General features: G+C 35.1%; 1 protein-coding gene across 2 annotated transcripts in view; it reads left to right on the forward strand.

The window, feature by feature from the left end:
- The window catches only part of LOC143232620 (neurexin 1-like), a 261,643-nt gene that overhangs the window by 202,584 nt on the left and 44,741 nt on the right, over nucleotides 1-14,318 (forward strand). For both annotated transcript variants that reach the window (XM_076468253.1, XM_076468254.1), the window contains exons 8-10: nucleotides 3,888-4,223; nucleotides 5,447-5,664; nucleotides 8,606-8,714. In XM_076468253.1, coding sequence (XP_076324368.1) covers nucleotides 3,888-4,223; nucleotides 5,447-5,664; nucleotides 8,606-8,714 — 663 coding nt within the window. The remainder of the gene's footprint in view (nucleotides 1-3,887; nucleotides 4,224-5,446; nucleotides 5,665-8,605; nucleotides 8,715-14,318) is intronic.

A 14,318-nucleotide genomic window follows, 5' to 3' on the forward strand; every position in this document is an offset into this window, starting at 1 on the left:
AGACACGCGAACACCACTCTCATACTTGAGATCTTTTTTCACCTCTGTTGTGGCTCTAACAACTTTTCTTTTGGGTTGCTGCTTTCATTATCCTTCTTTGACACCATGATGGCTTATTTAATCAGAATATTAAAAAAACAAAAACAAAACGAAAAACGGGAACGTTCACAGCAGATTTTAGTGGGGGTGTGGATTGAGCGACAGGTGCGGGTAAACGGCAAGCTTGGCGTAGACAGAAAATGGTCGAAGGGTCGTTCGGGTCATCAGTCGGGTTATTTCGGGGGTTCGGGCCACGAGAGCTTGGTTCGGGAACCGAGTTTATGTTCGACAACCGAGACATTTTTTTTCAAACAATATGTTTGAAAACCGAATTGTTCGAGAAGGGAGTCGTTCGAGAACCGAGGTACCACTGTAATTAATTTGCCAAGAAATCAAAAGGAAACATCCGCTATATGATGTTTTGCACAGCTTCACCACTGCAATAATCTAGCTACTACTATTAATAAAGGTAGTACTATCAGCAGTTGCCGTTTCTGGAGATAAAGACTGTACAATACGAGTCCTTAGCTGTTTGTATATAACTCACCAACCGCTGCAGTTTTATGTAGAAATTAGCTAGTACGAAAACGTGTGGTATGGATTTAGGTTAATTCCTCGGTGGACTAGGGAAGAGCTATTTTATTATTAAACTCTAGGGGTTGATATAAAAACTTATTACCGTAAGTCGTTATCTCTCATTGTACGAACAAAGATAGTTATGAGCATCAGCCTACATTATCTGTTCGTACAGGAAAGCATAACTCCGGTGTTGCTGTTTTTTGTTGTTTTTTTAACTACCTAATGGAACTTTATTTACATCTATATTTTAGTTAGCTGTCAGTTACTAATGTCATAATGAAAGCCAGAACGTATAGTATTTAAGCCAGGCTGATTAAAGCGCAGATGAGTTAACAAGCCACGAAGTGAGGATGGATAATGTTTGCCTTCCTAGAAGGATATTATACAAAGAAGCAAAGAAGTCAAGATGCAGCCATAACAGACACTTTAAGGATCCATTAAAACAAACATTAAGGTGGTCTCACATTGACCCAAAATCTGTAGAAGATGAAATTCAAAAGAGGAGGAAGTGGGGAAAGATAATCTTGGTTGGAACAAAACACTTAGAAGACCTTAGCACTAGAAATGATTACAAAAACGAAGCTGCCAATCAATCAGCAGACCAAAGGCGGAAGACTTTCGAAACTTCGTCCTCTACACTTGTGTCTTCTCAACAAGCAGTTGTCGTCCATTCTACAGAGTTTCATCATAATAATATTACAGACACTTATCCAGTTAGTATTAGATTATCTACTCAGAAATCCAAAGATATATAAGATGTAATAGGTTTTCTGTATGGTAGTTAACTATTACTTACTGTGATAGCTAATTCTAACAGTTAACGATCGAAAGCAATGGAGAATAAATACATCATCCGCACTACACTTGCCGTATCAAGTGCCGACGAGGCTTTTCGCCCAATACCAGTGGTACAGGCGCTATACATGCCACCAATTTTTTTAAACAACGACAAATCGGATGTTCGAGTTACAATTATTAATACAATGTTTTCTTATGTTATTCTAACTGTAACACCATTTTAATGCAGAGACACCTGTTGATGAAAGAAACTGCCTAAAGAGATATTTACAGGAATAATCTACAATTAACACTTGGTTCATTGCCTTTACAGTTAATCACAGAGCTAAAAACACAAAATAAAACCTGTCTTGACAGTTTAATGACAGCTAGTGACAGCAACAAATGAAGCTTATAATTAATTCCCTGTCGTAAAATCTGACATCAGAGACAGACCAGCTGATGAACTACTCTCAGATCCTTGTTACTAGCAGTCGAATCATTTTTAAATAGTTATTTAGGGAGTTAACTGTTGGTGGTGATTAGTATTTGATCTGATGGCTGACAATAAAGACGTGTACAGCTACTGATAAAATACTTTGCACAAACTGTATCAGACATTATCAGTTAGTTATACAAACAGATGTAAAATCTGTGGACTTGTATCTACTAGCCATACATGATTCGACTCATTGATTCCAAGTTTTAACTATTGATTATTGCACAGCTGATGACCAGTTTCCTGATCTTGCAGCTATATCCGGCGACCAGTAACCTTATCTTGCAGCTACATCCGGTGATCAGTTACTTTATCTTGTAGCTATATCCGGCAACCAGTAACCTTATCTTGCAACTATATCCGGTAATAAGTTACTTTGTCTTGCAGCTGTATCCGGCGACCACTAAACTTATCTTTCAGGTATATCCGGTGATCAGTTACCTTATCTTGCAGCTATATCCGGTGATCAAATATCTTATCTTGGAACTATTATAGCCAGTGATCAGTTAGAATATCTTGCAGCTATATCCGGTGATCAGTTAGATTATCTTGTAAATATATCTACAAAGTGTCTATTGTTCTTATTGTCAACTGTCAGTGATAGATGTAGCAGAATGGTTCTCTTTATCTAGTACTAATAACGGTTGCTTGTCGAAACCACGAGAACCACTCATATTTTTGCAGCATGGACATTCCTGTGGTCCAGTGGACCTACACGTGATGCACATGTCCTGCAGCAGAAATTGTTAGGAAATTCTTTGGCTTGAAGACGAAAGGCGGAAGACTTTCGAAACGTCATCCTCTGCACTTGTGTCTCCACAACAGGCAGTTACTGCTCATTCTACAAAGTTTCATCATGAATACTCTGTCTAAACAATCTATCAAAGAATATTATTGCTATGGAACTAAACAATTGACGTAGCTGTCTCAGTATACGTTTTCTACTAAGACATACAAGATTTAGCTATTTATACACCTGTTACGACAAGGAACTATTAACTATTTTTGTAGTTAACTTACTAAAGTGTGCGAAGGTTTATCAGTTACCGCTGTTTCTGTGAGGCAACATGTAAGTTATGAAACTGATTAGTAGATGGGGCTACCTTTATACTGAGCTGTTGGGACATTGAACTGATCACAAACAAGTTTTATAGTTACTTATTAATACAAAAAGCCACCCATTGATATTATGGAAGGTTAATAGCACCTCATGAGAACATTCTGCACACATGCTAAAGTTGAAGTCTTTCGACATAAGTGCAAGATATGTTTACGCCTGTGTATTTTATTCACGACTACTGTACAGGACTCTCGCAGCTTTTCACACATCTCGAAACCATTATCTGTTTGCATGAAAAAAAATGATAAGAAAAATTAGCATTACAACAGATCATTCAGCCATGTGACTGTTCAGGTCGTTGACGCTGCTCCAATGGACTACCGTGACTGCTTAAATGTTAGAACCCTATGTCCACATGCAGTGGTTTACTATTTGTTTTACTGTTCTTTCCAGAAACTTGTCACAATAAAAAATGCCGTGTGTGATGAGAATATACAGTACACAAGTAGATGGAGGAAATAATGCTTGGAAACCTGGGATATCATTTTTATAAGGTGAAATAACCCTCAATAAGTCTTTTTATAAGTTGATTATTAAAATATGGAACTGGTAATTGGTCTCTGTACCTAACTCTTTGAATAAAAAAAAAAGAGTCAGTCACCAGCGACAGCTTTAGTTTTCTTTATGACTTATGCAACCGATAACCATTTGCAGTTTTCTCAATCAGCTAGAATATATGTTGTGTTATGAAACTAGCCAGTCATTGCAGATGTCTCTGGAATAAGATGTCAAGACAAACACAGCATCTCAGCCGACATAAAATTACTCTAGATTATCTAAATAGATGATTGTTATTGTTATTCTACATGCTTATGAGACAGCATAATGGTTCCGTAGTGAAATGTATTATGCTGATTTCTTTATCCAATTTAGGAAACTCTAACCAGCTGGATTTGGAAGGACCTTTATACTTGGGAGGAATTGGAACCAGTTCCGAAGAGCTATCTCTTCCAGTCGAGCTGTGGGCAGGTCGGCTACAATACGGCTATGTTGGGTGTGTCCGTGACTTGGTGGTCAACGATCACGTTGTGGACATCGCTGATTTCGCCAAAAAGCAAGATTCGGGAAGTATCCGCCCTGCCTGTCACCCCACCTTTGGTCTTTGTGACAGCCAACCTTGTTTGAATGGAGGTTTCTGTGAAGAAGGATGGAATAGGTTTGTCTGTGACTGTAGTAGGACGGGATTCGACGGTCCCATTTGTGCTAAGGGTAAGTACTACATTTTCTTATCAGTACGGAGCTTATAATAATCTTAAATCACATGACTATAACTTGTGTAATTATGGAAGAACAAATTTTGCTGCTTGTTTATTCGTTTGTTCTTAATTTCACGCAAAACTACACGAGGGCTATCTGCGCTAGCTGTCACTAATTTAGCAGTGTAAGGCTAGAGAGAAAGCAGCTAGTCGTCACCATTCACCGCCAACTTTTGGGCAACTCTTGTACCAACGAATAATGGAATTGGCCGTCACATTATAACGCCCCCACAACTGAGAGGGCGAGTATGTTTGGTGTGACGGGTTTTCGAACCTGCGACCCTCAGATTACGAGTCGAGTGCCTTAACTACCTGACCATACCGGGTCACTTTGCTTCTTGCATTGTGTCAAGAGTAATTGGGCCTGGCACGGCATTCGACTCGTAATATGTGGGTCATGGGTTCGAAACCTATCACTAATCATGGTTGCTCTTTCATTCGGGGGCATTACATGTAATTATTAATCCCACTATTCATCAGTAGGAAAAATAGCAGCCAAAGAGTTGGCGGTGGGCGATGTTAACTAATACCCTCCCTCGAATCTATCACTTCAAAATTAGTGACGGTTAACGCAGACAACCGACGAGTTACTTTGTGCGAAATTCAACAAATAAACGAAAAATAATGGCTGATACAACAGCATTTTTTCAAATTGTAGCTCTGTTAGCTTTCGTTATTCAGATATCGGAAAAATATACAGTAAATATTTATACAGTACAGCTGTGACACCTTTTATGTGCGTAAAATGATAGCAAGTTTCTTCATGGAAACAAAAATCTATAGTAGCGAGAAACAATACAACTTTGCTAACCAGTAACTGTAGTAAGAAAGGGTGGATCTGTGCTGAGAACAAGTGATGTCTTATAAACACAGTATTATGTGAAGGTCAAATTGACACATTTAAAGTACTTCACAAAATCGACGAGTGGCAATGTAAACGTTATAATTATCGATCCTTACGTTTCTCTTTTAATTAATTATTAATTTCACAATGTAATGTCAGTCTTTCAGAGCTACTTACGAACTACAATTAAACTTCTACATGTTCAGATATATTATTTCAATCGTGTGTATGTTTCAAAAATAAAAATAAAACTTTTTCAGTTTCAGTTTATAACTACATTTTCGTTACGAGTTTTTAAACTTATATTTTTGTTGTTGTTTTTTTTCCACTAGACGCTACTACATTGAGTTTTGATGGAGAACAATACATGGCAATAGATCTTCCAGAAATTTCGCGCACTCAAGCCGAAGACGTCCAACTTCGATTTCGAACAACACGCCCTAGCGGACTACTACTGATAACGAGCGTCAAAAAATCAACAAGCTACATGATGATTGCCTTGGAATCTGGTCGAGTGATGTTTATCTTGAATCTGGGAGACGGAAACAAGGTTATAACCTGTATATATATATATGTGTGTATATATATATATATATATATATATATATACATCTGATAACAGTATTTTCATTTCAACTAATATAAATAAATAAAGCTCACATTAGGCCGAAGACAAGTGAACTAATAGATATCGGTGTCTTGAATTAAAATTTTATTGTATATTTCTCGAAATATTGTATTTAAGGAAGTAATGTTGCTATAAATATACTAATATGACCGCAAACTAGTATGTACGTATAAAATTGGGCCACCGTTCCAGTTGGTATCTTGAAGTCACAAGTTATTGTAAGGAACAGATTAACTTTAATAAGTTTTGAAGAGTACCCGGATGATTCTATGAAAAAAATCGAGTTTAAATATAAGAGCAATCGTACAAGTAGTTAGAACTTGGCAACTATTTTAATTTTTCCGTATCACGGGAACCTTAGCCAATCATCCGTAGTCAGCAAATGTATATGACGCCGTGCTCGTGAAATAAATGCCTTGTGATGTGCGCGTACGTTTATTGATATATTTTGCATTCATTAAAAATAATCTCTAGGTAGATCTGCGGTAAGTTGACGGACTTACAATGCAGAAATAGAGGTTCGACTTTTTACTGTATATATATATATCGCATTGTATAGCTTTGCCCGGAAATAACACTAGTAAATAAAGACAAAATTTCGAATTTAACTTTGCCATAAATAGAGAAAACCTAGAGGTTGGTAACTTTCCACTACTAGTCTCCTGTACAAAATATCTTCCTACAGAAAAAGTTTTATATTTAAATTACATTTGTTACAAAAACAATTAGATTGTTTGTAACCCTGGACTTTTCATCAGTTGCTTAGTGTGTCTCGGTTGTTTGTAATTAACATGAATGTTTATTATGTTTCATAAACATTAGTTCGATACAACATTGATATTTAAGTAGAGTTTAACTTCTACTTAACTTTTAACTTTTTTTTAAGTAAAAATGTTAAACTTTTTTTTTTCAAACATTACCCCAACTGAATGTTTTACTTACGCTGGCAGTTAATGTTCGCCATATGCAGTTCTTTAGATGTAGCTGTTATGTGGCCCATCACTGTCCATCAAGACAACACCTCCGTTAATTTGATCAAATAATGTTCGTTCATCTTCTGACTGCTGTAGCCTTTTAATCATTGTCTAAACATTGTTTCCTTGAATTAACGTAAATAGTAACACTAATTTCTGATGTCTGCTTTAACCAGTTTCCATCTCTAAACATTGTTTCCTTGAATCAACATGAATAGTCGTCCTCTATTAGCTGGTGTGCTCAGAAAACTATTTAGATACCATTTGCGATTAACGTATTACGAAGTACTCAGCACCTACAAGACACCCATCACAATCAAGCTCCCTGTAAACACTGTTTTATTGAATATTCGTCCTCTTCAGGATACTGTACGCAGTAAAACTCTATCTAACTTTTGTGCATTTGATTTGATTGAATACTGTCTTCTAAACGAGCATCCACGTATAGTGAGGGATTTTTGGAATGTTCAACAAAAAGTGTGATCTAGCCATTCTGTGAAGAAACTTATTACAACAGGAACTGTTATGTCGAACACCAGTGCGTAATAATGATCAATTACCTTATTTTACGCCTTGTAAGACGCTACATCGTGAAAGACGCACCTTAATTTTGGAAAGACAATTCTAAGAAAAAACCAACAAATACCTTGATACAGCCTTGACTTTTTTTTAAACCTACTGAGATAAATACAGTCGAATACATCATATTCTTTACAGTATATCGACAATATTAGTTAAACTGAATGTTTTATGCCATTGAAGTACTTGTAACTGGCAAGTAATGAAATTACGATCTGTATGAGAGGTTGTTTTCAGTAAACCCTAAGCTAACCTCTTGCCTTAATCCATTACTTTTGTTTTGAAAGACGCGTAGGAATTTTTCAAGATATTTTTAAAGAAAAAAATGCATCTTACAAGGCGTAAAATACGGTAACTGTTTAAACTAAACAATAGATAAAGTAGTTTCTAGTTCCCAGAAACCCATGAGACGAGAGATCTCCTTATAATTAGTCTTCAGTGCCATGTTCAAGAAACAGATTACAAATGTTTTCCTATATGCAAACTGTTATATCAAGCAAATTCTTTCTGAGCATTGTTTCTGTAAATTGACCAATTTGTGTATCTAACTAGCTCATTTCTGGAGATTTTTTTTTCACTTTGGTTGCTGCTGCACCCAGTTAAATTTTAAATTCTATCTAAGCAGTATTTATATAAATCAACATGGTCAGTGGTACTCTGTCTACTGACAACCAATCAAATCTCCCGACTGATGTGACATATCCAAAAAACAGGTTAAAACTTATTTTATATCAAGAATGCACCATTGTAATTTCACATGAGTGTTTGTCTTCTGTCTACTGAAACCAAATTTTACATACCTGTTTTTTTCCTTAAACCATTATATTTCTCCGTACGATGTGACTTTGTTTGTATGTTTATTGTTAAGCATAAAACCACTTAATGGGCTGTCTGTGTACTCTTCACACCATAAGTATCGAAACCCGGTTTTTAGCGTTATAAGCCCATAGGCTTATCGCTGTGCCGGTGAAGAATGTTATTTTGGTAAACCAAGTAATACCACGTGAATGATGCTATTATAATACATACAACATTTTGTCTAATATTGAGAAGTCATTTAAAAACTCTTAGTTTCTGTAGTACATCACGTCACTGTTATTGAGTTTCGTTTTATCAACAGCTTCGACCAGCCTTACTAACTAACGTTGCAATATGTCATTATCTGCCATTAAAAGCGTTTTTATCTTTCCTTTCTATTCACTTTTCAACAGATACCATAATTTTTTACTGGTTTCCTAAGGATCAGCTATAAATGGCTGAGAAATATTTATTGTTCTTTTATTTTGTCATTTCTTCTTCTATAAGTACAGATTGTGCATTTGAACCAAGGGTTGAATGACGACCAATGGCACACCGTACAGATAATACGACGAGGAAGAAGTATTGTGATCATGGTAGATTCAGAAGTGAAAAATACAGGTAATGTGTATTTCTTTACTTTGAGCGTTATTCAGTAATACGAGTAGTAACAAATATTATAATCTTGGTTTCATAAAACACATGTATCTACTGTGAAACATATGTAAGTAAACACGATGATTCCGTTAAAGTGTACAAAATGTATAAAGCTAAACTTTAAGATTATATATATATATGAATAGGAAAAAATGAATCTAAGTTAAATACATATATTTTCAAAATGTACGAACATATCATGCACTTCATATATAAATTATGTACATCAAAATGTTTCAAAAATAAATTAAATTAGTCAGTATACATTTTTTAAGTTCAAATATTACCATAATTATACTTTCTATTTTTATTATAGAAATTATGTTTATTTACCGTGTAATTTCGTAACCTCACGCACTTTCTTTCCTTTCTGCAAGTCTTAGCAACTGTTTTCATTGCTTCGCCATTTCTACTGGTTTTGCATAGCTAGTTGATTCTGCTTAGGCCCAGCGTGGCCACGTGGTTAAGGCACTTGACTCATAATACGAGGGTCCCGCGTTCGAATCCCCGTCACACTAAACATGGTCGCCCTTTTACTTGTGGAGACGTTATAATGTTACGGTCAATCCCACTATTCGTTGGTAAAAGAGAAGCCCAAGAGTTGGCGGTTGGTGGTGATGACTAGCTGCCTTCCCTCTAGTTTTACTCTACTAAATTAGGACAGCTAGCGCAGATATCCCTCGTGTGCTTTGCGCAAAATTCAAAAACAAAACAAACAAATACTTCTGCCCTATTAGTACAGTTTATTAAAGGACCTCAAAGCTACTTATAAAACATTTTTTGAAAAATAATATTTCTTTTGTTAAATTACGTGCCCAAAAGGAAAAAAACTTGAAATATCGTGTTTTTTAGGATTTTAAAATTTCTCAAAATACATTCATTAGAATGTTTGCGAGCATGTGGTGGTCTTTTTTCAGGACAAATAACAAGAATAAATTCTTGCAAATTTATACTTAACCTTAAATTCTTATTTTCAGTGATCATTTGGACATGTTGTTAAAACATCTTTTATGTCATATACTTAGCCTTATTAGGAATTATTTTGAACTTGGTCAAAAATTACCAAACAAATTAGAAGAAAATCGAAACTGCGTTTCTTTAGACGTCATAACCCTGTATCCAAATATTGAACATGACTATGGACTTAAGGCTATGTAAAGTTTTCTAGATATGTACAAGTAATTAATTCATCCTAGGTTTAATTAAGGTTTTATCTCCAAAAGGTTTAGCTATAGTATTTAAACTTTTTTTAACCTATAAGGAACAAATCTTTCATCAAACTTCTGTTTCAGCAATACGAACGAAAGACGCTCCAATTTATACTAATTTCACTATTTAATTTTATGTGTTACAATTCTTCAATATACTTGTTTGTTTTGGACTTCGCACAGAGCTACTTGAGAGCTATCTGCGCTAGCCGTCCCTAATTTAGCAGTATAAGACTAGAGGGAAGACAGCTAGTCACCACCACTCACCGCCAACTCTTGGGCTACTTTTTTATCAACGAATAGTGGGATTGACCGTCACATTATAACGCCCCCACGGCTGAAAGGGCGAGAATGTTTGGTGCGACTGGGACTCGAACCCGCGACCCTCGGATTACGAGTCGAACGCCTTAACACACTTAGCCATGCCTGGCCACTTTAATATACTATAATTATTTTAAGATAAGTTTTTGTAGCACACGTAAAACCTTTTTGAAAAATATTTTAAGATTATTGTTTCGTAATAATGGAAAGATACTCAAGATATTAATAAGTTTGTTGGAATTTTAAATTAAATAAACAAGGAAATTAAGTTTAGTATTTAAATAATAAAACGTTTTCAGATGTTGTGACAAGTGTTTTACCACAGAATAAAATTGAAACAAATATTTTTTTATTATAAATCCAGAAACTCTCATCACTATGATATTTTTGTAATAATCATCCCAAAGATTTAAAATTAGATGTTCCTTTAAATCTTGTAAGTAAATTATGTTGTTTGGTTTCCAATTAAGAAACGAGAGGTAACAGCTAATTAAAACTAAAAAGTTCTTAGTTCGGTGTCACTATCCCAAAAAACAAATATTAAGAGGCCTTGAAACAGCTAAGAAGAACTTGTTTCGATTAAAAAAATATATTTAAGGAGTGTGTACGTGTGTGTGTGTTTCTTATACCAAAGCCACATCAAGCTATCTGCTGAGCCCACCGAGGGGAATCGAATATTTAAAAAGAGAGAGATCGGTGAACTTAAAGAGAATACTATACCTTTTGTAGTGACTTGTTATACAAATATACATACTGATATTTCATGTATTAATACACAGTTGAAACAAATAGTACATAGAAAATTGAAAGATGTATTCAAAGATAAAATTATTTTATGAAGAAAACAACCTAAAAATGTGTAAAGATTATTGAATGAACCTAAAGAAAGTATTTTTCAGTTCTGTAAGAAAGAACTGTGTTCTATGTAATTTTGGTTGTATGAAAACTACCAAAACAAGAAAGAATAATAATAAAGAAATTTTGTTTTTTTCATAACTCATTTAATTGCAATTCTAAGATCGTAATGTTTTTTTTTAGAATGTGTAAATTGTGCTTAATTATATATTGGTGAAACAATCAATTTAAGGTTAAGGATAAATGTATACAGATTTCATGTTAGATGTCATAAAAAAAGCCCATTGTATGTTAGTAAATATTTTCATTAACATATATTGAAAAAAATCAAATCAAAATGATGACGTATTCTTGTGTTTTCTATTTTTGGGCATATCATGCAAGACATAAAAAAATTATTTTTCGAAAAGTATTTTATAATTTTTAGAGCTACTTTAAATGTATAGTAATAAAAGGATAAAATAAGTAAAGTCAATAGGAATTGTAAAACCAGTTGCTAAGACTTTGTTTTTGAATTTCGCGCAAAGCTACACGAGGACTATCTGCGCTAGCCGTACTTAATTTATAAGTGTAAGACTAAAGGAAAGCCAACTAGTCATAACCACCCATCACTAACTCTTAGGCTACTCTTTTACCAACCGTAACAGTATAATGCACCCACGGCTGAAAGGGCGGACATGTTTGGTGTGACGGGGATTCGAGCCTGCAACCCTCAAATTACGAGTCAGACGACTTAATTACCTGGCCATGCTAGGCCTTGTTGGAAGTTAAGCACAAAGCTACACAATGGATTATCTGTGCTCCACCAACAGTAGATATCAAAACTCGATTTGTAGCGTTGTAAGTTTGCTATTCCATTGGGGGGCTGCTATGACTTACATAAAATAAAGAAGTAAGTAGCATTATAATATTTTAATTGAAAAAGAGAAAGTATATTGACTAATGTTATGTATTTTTGTAAACAAAATTAATATTTTAAATTTATATATGGGGTGCATAAAATGTTTGGACATTCGGAAAATATACCTATTTAACTTACATTATTTATGTTTAATTGAAAAATGTGCTCTTGAATTTCGCGGGCTATCTGCACTAACCATCTCTAGCCTAGCAATGTAAGACTAGAGAGAAGACAGCTAGTCATCACCACCCACTCTTGGGCTACTCTTTTACCCACGAATAGTGGGATTGGTCGTACTATTATAACGCCCCATAGTTGAAAGAGCGAGTATGTTTGGTTCGAGTGGGAGTCGAACGCCTTAACATGCTTGGCCATGCCGGGCCCGCTATGTGTGTTTTTGTTATAGACTCTAAGTAAAATTATATGTTGAACAATCACCTTTTGAAGTAAATAAACCAACCAAAGACATGAATAAAGAAGAGAAAAATAGAATATTCTGATGTTCTGGTGATTTCTTATTCGTATCCACAGGTGAACATAACTTCCGTCCAGGGTACGAGTACTTGTGGACAACGTCTTGAGTAACTTCCAAATGAATAGCTATTAAAGTATTTTCTGAGCCTTACTATGATGAATATAGTGAAAGTAACGAACCTCTTTCTAGATATTACTAAGATGTTCAATTATATAACTACAGAAATCTAACCCATATTAAAGCCCATGTGGGGCATGTCAAGTTACGCTTGATTTCTCGAAATAAGAGAAGTCATAAAAACCAGTATGTATTTATCCAAATAGGATAGTTTGTTTACTGTCTGCCCGCTGCAATTTTAGTGATATGGGTGCAAGGGGGCCGTAAGTATAGTGAGTTTTAGTCTAACAAGCCTAATGTGAAGAAGTAATATAAGATCCCTTAGCCTTAAACCGAGTGCATAAAATGTATTACGAATGTAAAAAGATTTAAACTAAAATCTTTTTCTTTTCTGAATGAAGCTATATTATGTTATATCACCAACATTTTTAAAAAAAAATAAACCTCATTAATTAACGGAGACTCTAAATCAACAAATATTTATACATTTCCTTTTACACGTTCAGTACTTAGACAAACAAAAATGTATCAGGTCATCCCTTAAGTAATGTCCGAATTTAGCTTAAGAAAAAAAGAAAGGATTTCAAACACTTTTAATATTATTTAATCAATAATGAATGTTCTATTGTTATTAATTACTTCCTGCCAACGATTCACAAGCTTCTGAATGCCACTTCTATAAAATTCTTGGGATTTGGAGGAAAAAATGTAGAGAGGGTAGTTTTGACATCTTCATGTGTTCCAAGCTCTTTTCCATCAAGATAATTCTGCAAACTTCGGAATAGATGATAATCAGATGGGGCAAGGTTTGGAGAATAAGGAGGATGGGGAAGTTTTTCCCAGTTCAGCTCTACAATCTTTGCAGATATGATCCTTGCTGTATGAGGCTGTGTATTATCTTGGTGTAACACAACACCTTTACGATTAATCAAAGCAGACCTCTTTTTTTCTTAGTGCAACATTCAAGCGTTCTAACTGTTGACAGTAGAAATCTGATGTAATCGTTACATTGACTGGCAGCAAGTCAAAGTGGATCACACCAACAATATCCCATCAAACGCTTAACAAGACTTTCCTGGGGTGGAGGTCCATTTTGGGCTGTGCTTTAGCCAGTTTACTTGCACTGAGCCATTTTCTGAATCGCTTAACATTTTTATAAAATATCCATTTTTTATCATTTCCAGCCACTAACCTGTCCAAAAAAGGTGAGTTACGTTCACGAGAGTGCAGAGAAGTGCAAATGTCCACTCTTGCTCTAACGTTGGCTTCTGTCAAATCATATGGGACCCATTTTCCAAATTTTGACACCTTTCCAAACTGTTCCAGATGACGATGAACTGTTGAATGGGTTGAATTAAGCTTCTGTGCTAGTTATTAAACTGTTACAGCACAATCTTCATCAAGTGCAGCCAGCAGCAAGTCAGCATTAAACTCATGAGGACAACCTGAACGTAACGCATCACTTAAGCTCTAGTCACTTGATCTGAACTTGTGAAACCACCTTCGACATTTTCTTTCATTGAGAGACTTCACCATAAACACCTTGAATGTTTCATCTAGTTTCTGCTACACTATCGCCTTTTTTAAACTCATAAAGCATTATATGCCTCATGTGCTCCTCAGACACATCCATTCTTGTAAGGGTTTATTTGATTAATGATCTGAAAACGTGGAGTTGGATTAGTTTATTT

Source organism: Tachypleus tridentatus, chromosome 11, assembly GCF_004210375.1.
Source record: "Tachypleus tridentatus isolate NWPU-2018 chromosome 11, ASM421037v1, whole genome shotgun sequence".
Classification (NCBI taxonomy): Eukaryota; Metazoa; Arthropoda; class Merostomata; order Xiphosura; family Limulidae; genus Tachypleus; species Tachypleus tridentatus.